Source organism: Dreissena polymorpha, chromosome 3 (assembly GCF_020536995.1).
Source record: "Dreissena polymorpha isolate Duluth1 chromosome 3, UMN_Dpol_1.0, whole genome shotgun sequence".
NCBI lineage: Eukaryota > Metazoa > Mollusca > Bivalvia > Myida > Dreissenidae > Dreissena > Dreissena polymorpha.
Window position 1 is genome coordinate 120,799,419 of NC_068357.1, and position 12,859 is coordinate 120,812,277.

The following is a 12,859-nucleotide window of genomic DNA, read 5'->3' on the forward strand; positions in this document are numbered from 1 at the left end:
TACAGGCATACTATAGGCAACCTCGAAAATGCTTTTTAATCGCTAAAACGGAAAACAACTTAATATATTATATTAAATATATTTATAACAATAAATGTCTTTTAAAAATGTAGTCGGCGTATACGCTGACTTAAAAATAAAGTTAGCAATATCTTTTCTAAATAATTAAATACAATTAAACAAAAGTTAAACTATTGTGTTGTGTTTTTCACTTGTACGCTGCATATTCACCGCATGAAATGTGTGTTAGCATTGTCAAACCACACATTAGTGCGAGTAAATAAAAAATATACTACGGGAAAGCACTTCATATGTGTCCTCATATGCCTTGTTATGAGTATCTTTCTTCACTATCGAAATATATCGTATGTTTATATTTGATTTAAACGCAGTTTTCTTTCGACACATTTAAATCACACGTAAATAGCGCCGTCATGCGAAAAATGGGTCTTATGCGTTTCGGCAAGCGTTTGTTAAACCCAACATGTGCTTTTGCGCAGTCAGGCCATAGGCGATGCTGTTCGCTTTAAAATCACTCAATATGTTATGTTTCTTCTTACCAGAAGGAGGGAGAGCTGAGTGGGCTATTTATATGATGGGCGCATATGGAATAAGACCCATTTTCGCATGACGAGGGTCATTACAAATCTCATTGCGAATTGAAAATGCCACATTTAAGAACAATGCTTTTTGATACAAAATTGAATTGAAAATAGCAAACTTGTTAATAATGGCAGCCTATCCACACATTAAGGAATGATTTCCAGACGTGCTGACCAAGTACGGCAAATATTGTGGTACTATAATTAAACGATTTTCTCTTATTGTGACACTATACTATTTCGCTAATGATTGTTTTCTCATCTTGGAGGCGAAAGAGAAATTCTGCGAGATGGATTGTAACGCGTAATTGTAACAGGGCCACAATTTGTGTCGTTTGAGCATACAGAGAGTAGTCCGGAATTTCTTACACTGAACAGTGCTACATTCTTTGAATTGAGCACATACGCAGTGATGTAGCAAAAATTCAGAGGTTGTATCTCGAATCAGCTTATTAAATATTCGAAAATATTCATGCGTGTCTGTTGGCGTTATGTAAAAGACACTAAGATGAAAACTGAAACAGCTACGCCTAAAAGCGCATTAGTGCTCTATACCTATGTTTATGTTAGCGTTGTTGACACCGTGTGAAATGCACGGGTAACAAGTAAAGCATAAACAGCAATGTTTATATACTTTTATTCCTCCATATACAAGATACGAAGATTATTGTATATTTTGAATTTGTATATGGTGTCAAAAATCAAAAGTTTTGTACACGGAACTTTCATTATGAATTTATATTCTTGGTGAGATAGTCATTTGATATCAGAAAAAATATTCCTTTTATATGATGGTGACTGCAAATTTTCTTTATATTAAGTTATCATTACCATTTTTTAATCATACTTTCTATGCTTTCAGAACTTTCAAAAAGCATGTTGTTTTTATTTTGTCTTCGTTATTTCTATGAAATAATAAGGATGATAAAAAGTGCACACAAAACTCGACCCGTGCGCTATGACACACACTTTATAAAGTTGAATGGCGTGTGTTCATTTCAAACTTGCGATTGATTTTCAAAAATGAATTGCGTGTTAAATTATGCAATAGCGAACATCTTCAGTGCCTTCAGCGCTTTGATTGGAATTTGTTACAAATGAGACAATATATGTCCCCAACCGTCCCAAGTTAACGCATATAAATCACTTGTTGCCTTTAACAGCGCGACTGTAGTCAGCGTGCCTTTAATAGATTGTGCAAACAAACAACTTCTAAAAATTAAACGGTGCTAAAACTAATTTGTTTTATTACACTTGACATGTCTCCTGCTGATTATTCGTATTTATTTCCCACAGAAATCTGAACAAAACACCAGTTCGCCAGAACCTACATATAAATTATGTGTTTCTCCGGGAAAACAAGACGTGTGATCTGAATGTGATCAGTATTTGTTAAAATAATATATCCAGTACGTACATATTTGAGAGAAAAACTATTAATAATCATGACCGTAAAATGGACAAACAAACGCATATTATACAAAATAACAACGGTGTGAAATTTCCAAATCTTTGAATATATTACTACATATGAATACATTATTTACGGTCAGTTTATTTACTCACAAACTGTTCCTGGGAACGCATATTAAAGGGGCCTTTTCACAGATTTTGGCACATTTTGAAGTTTGTCATTAAATGCTTTATATTGATAAATTTAAACATTGGATCTAAAAAGCTCCAGTAAAAAATCAAGAATAAAATTAAAAAAAGGAAAAAAAGTAGCCCGCAGTAGGGCTCGAACCAGTGACCCCCGGAGTCCTGGAGTAAAAACCAATTAGACCGCTCGGCCATCCTGCCAAGTATCTATAAGAGACGTATTTTATACTTTATATAAGCAATCTTCAATTTTTCACAAAATTAAACGACAACAACAGAACTCTTCAAATTATTCAATCGTTTCGCGTTGCAACGCTTGATAATTTTCAGGTTTTTAAATCGTCAAAAGATGCATATAATGGCTATATTAGAACATGGTAAATGTTCAGTATTACTGTTTCCTCACAAATATCATAACTTAACAGAAAATTTGCGAATCTGAAACAACTTTTTTCAATTTTGTCAATTTACCAAAACGTGAAGAGATCCCTTTAAGCAGTCAGAACTCAATGCACATACTTATGCCAGTAAGAGAAAAATTCCTTACGTAAATCAATTGTAGAGGGGGGAGGGCAGAAACAATTAATAACAATGGCCCACACAAGTCACGAAAATCAAACGGATTTGTAGAACAGCGCTCTACCAAACACATAGCAGTGTTTCAATGTACCTCTCTTGTTGATGAAACTTGAGGTCTATACACAATTTTCTAACTATGTTTGCTTTATAGTGCTGATGCAGAGTGTATGCAGTTTATGCTTATATAATTCAAAAGTATAGCATACATTTGTTTACGGGTTTACGAAAATATCCGAAAAACGCTATTGAACAGTTGTATGAAGATTGTCGGTGTTTTTTTTATATTAAAACGCGTGTCCGTAAAAGGAACTTTACAATTAAAAATAGTTTAATATGTTTTAAATATTTCATCACCCACGCTGCTTTACATTTTGAGCGATTCGCGACTCAAGTCAAACATGTATTTGTAATTAAGGGCCACAACCCCGGCTTTGATTGAACACAACAGGGGGAATATCGCATGCTGGTTAAATTTTTGTAACGTTTCATCCGGCTGGACGGTTTTAGTCGCGTTCGGCTAAAGTTAAGCATTATTTTGATAAAAGGGCCATACCTCCGGTTATGTAAAATATGTTTATTAAAATATTCGTACTATATGTTTCGCTAATTCTACTCTTGTTTATATAGCGTAAATGAAACTAATGGAAAACTTTAGTCCTATTGTCGCGTACACAGTTAGATCGTAAGCTATCGGATTATATTGAACTTTGCTGAGGAAAAGCTTATAGCAGGTGACTGATTGTTTTCACAATTCAAGACAATACATACAACTTAAACAAGTTTTAAACGTTTAAACATGATGGCGTCAATAACTTTGAACTGTCGATAAAAAACATCGGGGTTATAAAACCAATAGATGTCTACATTGTGTAATAGAAATGCAGTATGTTATAATAACGTCAAGTTGTTTTCTATATAAGCGCGTTTTATTTCGGTCGGCCGTGGGAAAAAGGCACAAGCGTTCACAAAGAACTCGTATATCTTGAGTGAACCAATTCACTCATTCAAATTTGAAAGCATTTTTATGTTAGCAAAGCACTAGAAATAAGACAAACACATGATTTTGATAGCGTGTTTAAAGAGGCAGTTAGAATAGCTGTTAAACAGTTTGTATTTACCAGCAACCAAAATTCTTTTCAAAAATCGAAAAAGCAGCCTACATAATTGCAAATGTTGTATTAGTTGTTTGTAGTATGTATACCTCAAAACAATTGCATGCAAATATTGTTAAATATTGTTATATATCTTAAAGAGCATAATAAAGGCATGTTACGTTTACACGAGGTTTCGTATGATCAAAATTAAATTACTTTACAAGCGAGCACTCGAGCATTTTAAATATGACAGAAATGTATTAAAGCAAAATCCTAGATACAGGTAAACCATCTAATCTTAATAACCTATATAAATTTAACAGCTAATATGTCGTTTAGGCGTTGAATCACTCACGTTTTTAATCATGCAATAACATACAAACAAATTTTGAATACAAACCCATTATGCGACGACTACTTCTTTGAAACGTTAATGCGCCTTTAATCTAAATCTGCAAAAATGACTAAAACATATGCTTTACAAAAAAATGCAGAAAATTACAGGTCTGGGAACTGCGACTGCCTACAATACTGCGGTGCCTGTCCGCCAGTCAGAGACTAGAGACAAGCAGAATGACTAAAGACGGGACATTGTCTCTGGTATTGATCTGGATCCTTATCGCAAAAGGTAAGATCGTGTATTTAAATGTTCTTAACTTAAAGGAATTAGAATCCATGTTTTCAAAAATATTGTATTGATGCAGATGCCGAAAGATTTATTGACATAATTAACATGCAGACATTTTGAATACGAGGGTGTATGCGAAAAAACACACTTTAATGTAAACCTGATATTTGTAGTTAATGCTTAATATTGCATATGTACGTGTATTTATAAAATCTACTTTGCATTTAGATGACATACAGTGGAAGTATTTAGTCAATTTGAAATCTAGTGTATGTTTTATCGAATGTATAACCATTTATTGTATAGACAATTTGATATTATCCTTACACTAATGTCATTTGGATTGTCACTAGAGTAAAGACATAACGTTTTGAAGCTTCATGTTTTCAATCATGAGTGTAACTTTATAATTACCATCGACAGGAGGCGCGGTGTGTCCAGACGGTTTCTGTCGCCACTCAGACGGATGTTACCGCACAGTGGCCCTTAATGTCACATGGATAGATGCCAGGGTAAGCACAATAATGATTCACTCAATTTAGCTTAGTAACGTTTTCCGTCTGTTATATACTATTTCATGGTAATAGACGCTCGTTCAACATATGACGAAACGCGATTTTGTTCGTAAATGTGTCATGAGTTAAAGCAAAGAAATCGAAATCATCAAAATCAGTATGCATGAAAATATGAGCCGTGCTCTGTGAAAAGGGGGTTTAATGACTCTGCGTAAAGTGTCGTCCTTGATTAGCCTGCAGTCAGCACAGGCTAATCAGGGACGACACTTAACGCCTAAACTTGATTGTTTTTAATATCATAAAAGCGAATAGTGTCGTCCCTGATTAGCCTTTGCGGGTCGATATATAAACTCTACATAAAATCGCATCCACTGTACGTGTACAAGACTTGTATGTCTACGTTATATATACGAAAATTACAAATTATTAGTATTTAAAGATGAGTGGGGAATTTTAGTATACTTCTGATCATGTGTATTATTATTACTATTTCAGTCGTACTGCGAGGTATTGGGTGGAGCTTTACTCTCCCCTGTGTCCCAGTCCATGGCAACTGCGGCAGAGGGCGCTCTTCGCAGAATGAAAGGTATAGTAGATACATATATGCATTGTTGACAAAGATTATTCAATAATTAGCAACACGATTTGAACATTGATACCATATTGCATGTGTTGCATGGTGTCTAATTCAAAATTTACGTCCGCTTTTGCAAAAGACAATACCTTTTTGACACAAAAGACTTGTGCTGTTGCCAGGTACCATCTTTCCGGGTAAGTTTTGGCTGGACTTCACGGATCTGTTGAACCCCAAGGACTGGAAGAGAATGAACGACAAGAAGGCGCTCAACTTCACCAATTGGGAATCAACTTCCGGTACTGGAACCTCGGATGACGGCGCCCGGAATTGCGTGTACATTTCCGAGTCTCTCGCCTACAAATGGGTGGCCGTATCATGTGAGGAGAAAATGAACTTTCTCTGCTATCATGCCGGGTAAGCAATGTAAGTAAGTTGTGCATCAAGCCATGATACTCAACGTTAATACGTATCGTATTCTACTCATGACTATGTCAGCAGTTTCATATGGTTACTTTTCTATAGACAATCCCAGAAATCGATAACTCCCGGATTACCGCCCCTGATTAACCGCATGCGCCGCCATGACGGTACTAAATAACGATATGGGTACCTTTATATTTGTATAGGTACTTGAACAATTAAAGGAAGTGAAACGATTATATTTCATATATTTGAAGATTGAAATAGTTTATGTTATCGATTTGATCATCACATAATAGTTCGTATTAAAAATATAACGTTATCACTTATTGGTGATTAATAGAAACAAGGTTCATCTACATTTTTAAGGGTCATAAAACTCAGCATGAATATGGCCTTGATTGTCATTTAACATGTTATTTGAATGTGACGCATGGTATCTTATCTTTATAACGGCGTCTACACATGTGAGGAATGTAGTGTCACAGACATATCAATTAACAATTTTAATCCACCCTTGGGGCATCGTCTCCCACTGAGGGAATGCTTTCGCGCCGCGATCGCAGATGGGTTTTTTAAAAACCATTTATCTTGCTTGAATTTGACAATCCGTAATTTACGAAGAAAAACTTCCCTTATTTTGTTCGAGTTTTAAGTGTTTATTTTAAATCTAAATTTAATAAAGAAATTAATACGTTTATGGAGTGTATCGAACACTATTGGGTCTATTTAAATTTACTTAAGGCTCCACATGCGTCATTTTTAACACTTTTATCGTACATTTACATTTTATTTATATAATATAATAAAGCAAGAAATCAGTAAAGTTAATATTGAGAATAACACAAAAATAGGTTTTGGTGCTTTAGACCTTGATTGAACCAGTAAAATGCTATTTTAATAATAAAATAAAAATAAAGATAAAGGCAAAAGCAAATATGCACTTTTCAATAAAAAACTCTGCCATGTTCTGAAATCTTACACATTCTCGCTAATCAAAGATGTATTAAGAAACATCTGTATTTATAGACCTCTGCGCCAATTACCGGTAATATCTTCCGTACTCGTTCACGTAAATTAACAAAATTCACAAAAAATCATTTCCGGCTAGATATTTTGTTTATGCTTGAAAGAGAATTTTAAATCAAGGTATTAATACAAAAACACAGAAGTTTAAGACTAAACCAGATACTTTTAAATAAAAAAGGTGAGCATCTACCCAGATTTGTACTGAGTTCGCTTATTTCCGGACCACTTTTAATTAAAATCACATACTTTATTCCGGCTATAGATTTTTGAATTACCTTTAAAAAAAGATTTAAATAAGAAATATTCATAACGAAATAATAAATGTTTTAAAAAGGTAATGTATTATTCATGAAAAAAGTCTGCATCGGTCTTGAATCTTATAAATTTTCTTAATTAGTATCTCCGGAATTAGTTTTTATGCAGAAAATTTTTACAAAGGCTGAAATCTGATTTTCAATAAAATCGTGTACCTCGAAAATAAATTTTTGAAAGTTTCGCTAAATAATATCCCCGGAACTATTAACGCTAAAAATCACAAAGCTTATTTCACACTTTAGATTTTGATATAACCTTTAAAATTATAGTCGAATAATTGCATTAAAAAAAGAAATAAGTATGTTTAAAGCAAAGACATTACTGAAAGGAGTACTTTAAACACCCAGCTATTTCGGCCTTAAACATGTTGTTACTGAATATTGTTGTAGAGGCACAAATGCTAGAAATCTAACTTTATTTTTTAACGAAATGAAATATAATTCATTAATGTCCCAAATGTTTGGTTATTGTGAGATCTTGGAACGCTGTAGTCTACCAGATTCTTCAGTACCGTCATGGCAGCGGGTCACGTGATAGCCAATATGGCGGCGGACAATTTATCGATTCTGGGATTGTCTATATGTATAACAAGTTAACCCCACACGCTTGAGTATAATATTAACACTAAGTGTTACCGTTAATAAGAATAACGATTGATTTTGTCTTGAAATGTGTTGTTTTCGCAGCCTTCCGCCAACAACAGAAAGGTATCCGCTTGGCAGCACTCGCGTCTACAAGAACAAACATGGCTACTACGACTGGTATTATGAGCAAATGTATGAATACAAGGATGTCAGTCCGCGGGATGTGGATTGCTGAACAATCATATGGAGTTTTTAGTTGATCAATTTAAAGTCCCATATTTCAACAACGTCAGGAACAGGGTGTATGATTTATTTGATTTATTGCTGTGGCCGTGGATTAAGTGTTTGTTTTTCTTATATTACAACTAGTCAGTAAAACACGTTGAATTAATATTATACATGATACATGATTGGTTATTATTGTGCAACTGTTGTTCACGCTTTCGCTTGTTTCAGTTGATGGCGTAATTACATCATGCATTAAGAGAATAAATAGCGCTACAAAATCAAGTTTGTTGTCGTTAAGAACAACAGAGGGCGACTACTTGCCTTACGCTGCGGTTATGTTTACACCACTTTATTTATACATTGATTAAAAGGAGTATATACTGAGCCGTGCTCTGTTCAAAAAGTTTACCATGCTCTAAAATACCCATTATATCCATCTTTTGACGATTTAAAAACCTGAAAACCATAAAGCGTTGCAACGCGAAACGATTGCATAATTTGGAAATTTATGTTGTTGTCGTTATATTTTGTAATAGTACGAGGATTTCTTATATAACGTATGAAATACATCTATTTTTCTATGAGCACGGATGGCCGATTGGCCAAAGCGATAGACATTTACTCCAGGGCTCCAGGTGTCAGTGGTATGAACCCAGTTGAGGGTTACTTTTTTCTTTCTTTAATTTTATTCTTGTTTTTTTTTCTGGAGCTTTTTAGATCAAATGTATACATGTTCAATATAAGCATTTAATGACAAACTTCAATACATGCCAATATCTGTGAAAAAGGCCCCTTTAAACAATACGCAAGTTCATTTGAATTTTCAAAAGCTTTCTATTCAAATATACTGAAATTATGGATGGATTGTTATATAGAATACATTACACTTACACGTATTTTTACACTTCTCAATTTGATGGTACTTAATTTAAAAAAAAAGTGTTGTTTTTTTTTCATTCAAGCACGTACCATGAAGTAAATGCAGTCTCGTATGCATCAAAAGTGTTTTCATATCGCTTTTCTTTGTTTATGTAGCTGGAAGAAAATATTTGCAATTCAAGAAATATGTTAAGTGTTTTGACGGCGCTCTGTGAAAGCCAGGTTTATTGCATGTGTTTAAAGTGTTGTCCCAGATTGGCTTGTACAGTCCCCGCAGCTAACCTTGGACGACTCTCCGCTTAGACTGGAGTTTCATTGAAAAAAGAATTTTTCTCAACGAACATTTCAATAAAAGCGGATTAACTCGTCCCTTATTATTCTGTGTGGACTTCGTAGCTTAATCTTGGACGACACTTTACGCATAAGCTTAACGAGCGCATACAAATTGGATTCAATTGAAAAATCCATGGTATAATATTATACGAGCAATATACTCGAAAAAAAACTAAGTAAACTCAATGCATGTTTAATAAAACAGACTACATGACTTGGATGTTTTTGCAAAGATTAATTTCCAAACAGCATTCTTTGGTACTCGCTGGTTTTAAATAACATTCAAATTTTCAAAACCGGCTGTTGAAAACAACGTTTAATAAAGCTTTCAAAAAGGTGAATAGCATGCCTAAAACTATGTAAAAAGGCATTGTTAACGTTATAATTTTGCCCGCCGGGTGTTGTCCGTCGTGTATCGTCAATATTTACTTTTCGAACACACAAGAGGCCAACTTTTATAATTTTGAGATGATTCGCGTAAATATGCATATATATCGAGTCGGAATTATATGGAATTCGCATAAGCATTTGGTGTAACGATATCTTGGTTTCAGTACTTTAAACACCATTACTGCCATTTGGTGGTGAAAGTTGTCGTATATGGCTCTGGGTCTAAAGCGAGCGCCCCTCGGCGATTGCCCCGCCCCCTTCTTCACCATCTTCCGCCAGATTGTGTGCGTCGGCATAATATATCCAAGGTAAATCAGAAGAAAAATCGCTTTAAAACTCGCTAAATCTAAATCTATGAGCAGCACAATCACGGTAAGAATTGTAAGGCTGAACACTGCGAACAACTGAAATATGCTTTTTGACATAAATTCATACATTTTCGTAACCCTATGGTCAAGCTATGATAGGAATATGTAATATATTTATACTGAATGTTTAGTTATGTGGCGCTCGGATAAAGATCTCATTAATAAATGTTTGAAATATCAAATCAAAACTAAACTTTGTATAGGTTTATTTTTCCACACTTCCTGCGATATATATGTTTTATAGAACAATACAAAAACTTTCTAATCTAAATTGTTCTGAAGCAAGTAATAAAACTAAAGAGTATTTAATGGTTTTGGGAGACTATTAATTTTAATCAGATATTTGAAAAATAAATCGATAACCATCTGAACGAAACACATTTCATTTTAATGTAATGAATTTAAACATTTTTACTCACCTGTTTATAGCTAAACCGAAGATCTAACCTATACGGAAGCCAAGACATATCAAAGTCGCACACAATGTCTGTTCTCACACAACGTAAACACACGAATTTATGGTTCTTAATTTTCAAAAATATATAATATTTTAAGAAGAAGAGTATTCTAGAACGGATTACTCGTAAGTATGACTTAATGTATTCTCCTATATTTCGATATGTCAACTTCATTTATGAAGAAATGTGGCCTGCAGATCACATTAAAGGATAATCATCATCATCATCATCATCATCATCATCATCATCATCATCATCATCATCATCATCTTCATTATCATCATCATCACCATCATCATCATCATCATCGTCATCACTATCACCATCGTCGCCATCGTCATCGTCTTCATTTGTCTACACCAAAGCTGCCTGCTGTAGACGCGCGTGTAACCAGCCAATCGTCGTTCTGTGGTTGGTGGAAGACTGACAATGAAATACCCAAATGTCAAAAAATGTTTTAACAAATACTCAAACACACATGTTTTTTTATGTCATGTCTTGATAAAAAATGGAATATATAGTTTTATGAACAATAACCGACGGTTTATACGATAAAATGAATCCCAATTGCAAAGTCCACTTAAGCAATATCCATCGATAATTATATTTTATAGGAGCAATTATTTATGCACCCAAAACGTTTTTTAATTGCTTACCAGGCATGATGCAGCGGTTCTGTTTTTGCTGTCCTCTTGGTGGCATCGAGACACGACTTGGAGCTAAATGTGCTGGTTATGGTGTTCTCTCGGTGAAATTGCGACACGACGAGAAGCTAGCTTTGCTGGTTATGGACTCCTCTCAAAGACATCGAGACATGACGAGGAACTATATGTGCTGGTTATGGTGTTCTCTCAGTGACATCGTGACTTGACGTGCAGCTTTCTGTGTTGATTATGGTGTCTTCTTTGTGACATCTTGACACAACATGGACATTAGCTGTGTGAGAACACAATAGCCAGAAGGCATATCTCAGCGTCGTGTCCCGAAGATCAATCTTGTTAAAACAAGAATATCATATATTTTTCCTAACAATGTGCAATGAGATCCTGCATGATATTACCGTCAAGTAAATTTGTGTAACGAAAAGATCAGTATCTATTTTGCTACTGTTTATGGTGTTGGCTTGCGTGGCAGAAATTCTTATAAAATTTCATTATTTTAGCCTCGCTCTTGGAAAAGCGGGCTTATTGCATGTACACATAGGCTTATTAGGGACGATACTTTCAGCTTTTATGATATTTGTTTGTTTGAAGAAGTCTCTTCTTAGCGAAAATCTAGTTCAGATGAAAAGAGTCGTCACGGGTAAGCTTGTACGGTATGGACAGGCTGATCTTGGACGACACTTTACGCTCATACATTAAGCAAAGTTTTTACCAGAACGATGTTCATATAAACAGAATTGTATCACTAGTACTTGAAAAAAATGAGTTATCGTGTTATCCTGTTGATGTATTTTATCTAAATATGCCATTGCCGTGCTTTTGAAAAAGGTACTTCGACGCCAAGCATGTACTAATGTGATAGGCAGCCTGTCCACAATCAAATTATCTCGCTGACATTTTTGAATAGGCTTGTCCTTATCTAAAGAGATGTAAGATGTAAGAAATAAAGACTATTTGAAATACTATAATGTATAACTAAAGCAGATGAATTATTAATCACACACATAATATACACAGTTTAGCCGTTGTGGTGTTAATGTTGTGAACTATGGTCATGTCAAAGTGTGTGGACTTTGCTATGATGCTTTTACCCTTTACATGCTGGAAGCTTTTTTATTTTCAAGGAATAAAATAAAATTGTCCGCTCAAATATTGATACTTGTGATTGCATGTAATCAAATCAATGTGTCACTTTCTACTTGAACGGTATTGTTGAAGTTGTGCTCAAATCAGTGTCGTTTTGATTGCCACGGTAAACGTTATTAATTTGTCAAAGTATCTAATACATATTTTGTTTGCAAATGTGTAGGTGTTAAATCATAAGTATACTTCTCCAAGTCATACACTAGCACCATTTTCGGTTTATGAAAGCGTGTTTAAATATCATATAAGACGTTTATTAAAGAATAGCTTTAATATTTTATGGAGCTCCAAAACGTGCGAATTTCTTAAGCTCCAACTGTTAAAAGAGACAATTTAACTATTAAAATTTATCTACGCATGATAATATTAATGTTCACCATTTATTGAATCAATATATATTATTTAGTGAGCCAACACATATCCAAGAGGGACATATGCACGCATGTTCAGAACTGT

At 34.4% G+C, this 12,859-nt stretch overlaps 1 protein-coding gene across 1 annotated transcript; it reads left to right on the forward strand.

The window, feature by feature from the left end:
- Positions 1–4,377: 4,377 nt before the first annotated feature.
- Positions 4,378–8,446, forward strand: LOC127871244 (perlucin-like protein). Its single transcript, XM_052413996.1, has 5 exons — positions 4,378–4,502; positions 4,926–5,014; positions 5,513–5,603; positions 5,774–6,008; positions 8,045–8,446. The coding sequence occupies exons 1-5, from the start codon at positions 4,448–4,450 to the stop codon at positions 8,175–8,177; spliced, it is 603 nt and encodes a 200-aa protein (XP_052269956.1). The 5' UTR covers positions 4,378–4,447; the 3' UTR covers positions 8,178–8,446.
- The last annotated feature ends 4,413 nt before the right edge of the window (positions 8,447–12,859 follow it).

What these genes read in the sequence shown, in the direction of transcription:
- LOC127871244 (XM_052413996.1), top strand. Translation starts at nt 4,448, where the DNA reads ATGACTAAAGACGGGACATTGTCTCTGGTATTGATCTGGATCCTTATC. An exon ending in CGCTCTTCGCAGAATGAAAG is followed by an intron (nt 5,604 to 5,773) that starts GTATAGTAGATA and finishes TGCTGTTGCCAG; the next exon opens with GTACCATCTTTCCGGGTAAG. An exon ending in TTTCTCTGCTATCATGCCGG is followed by an intron (nt 6,009 to 8,044) that starts GTAAGCAATGTA and finishes TTGTTTTCGCAG; the next exon opens with CCTTCCGCCAACAACAGAAA.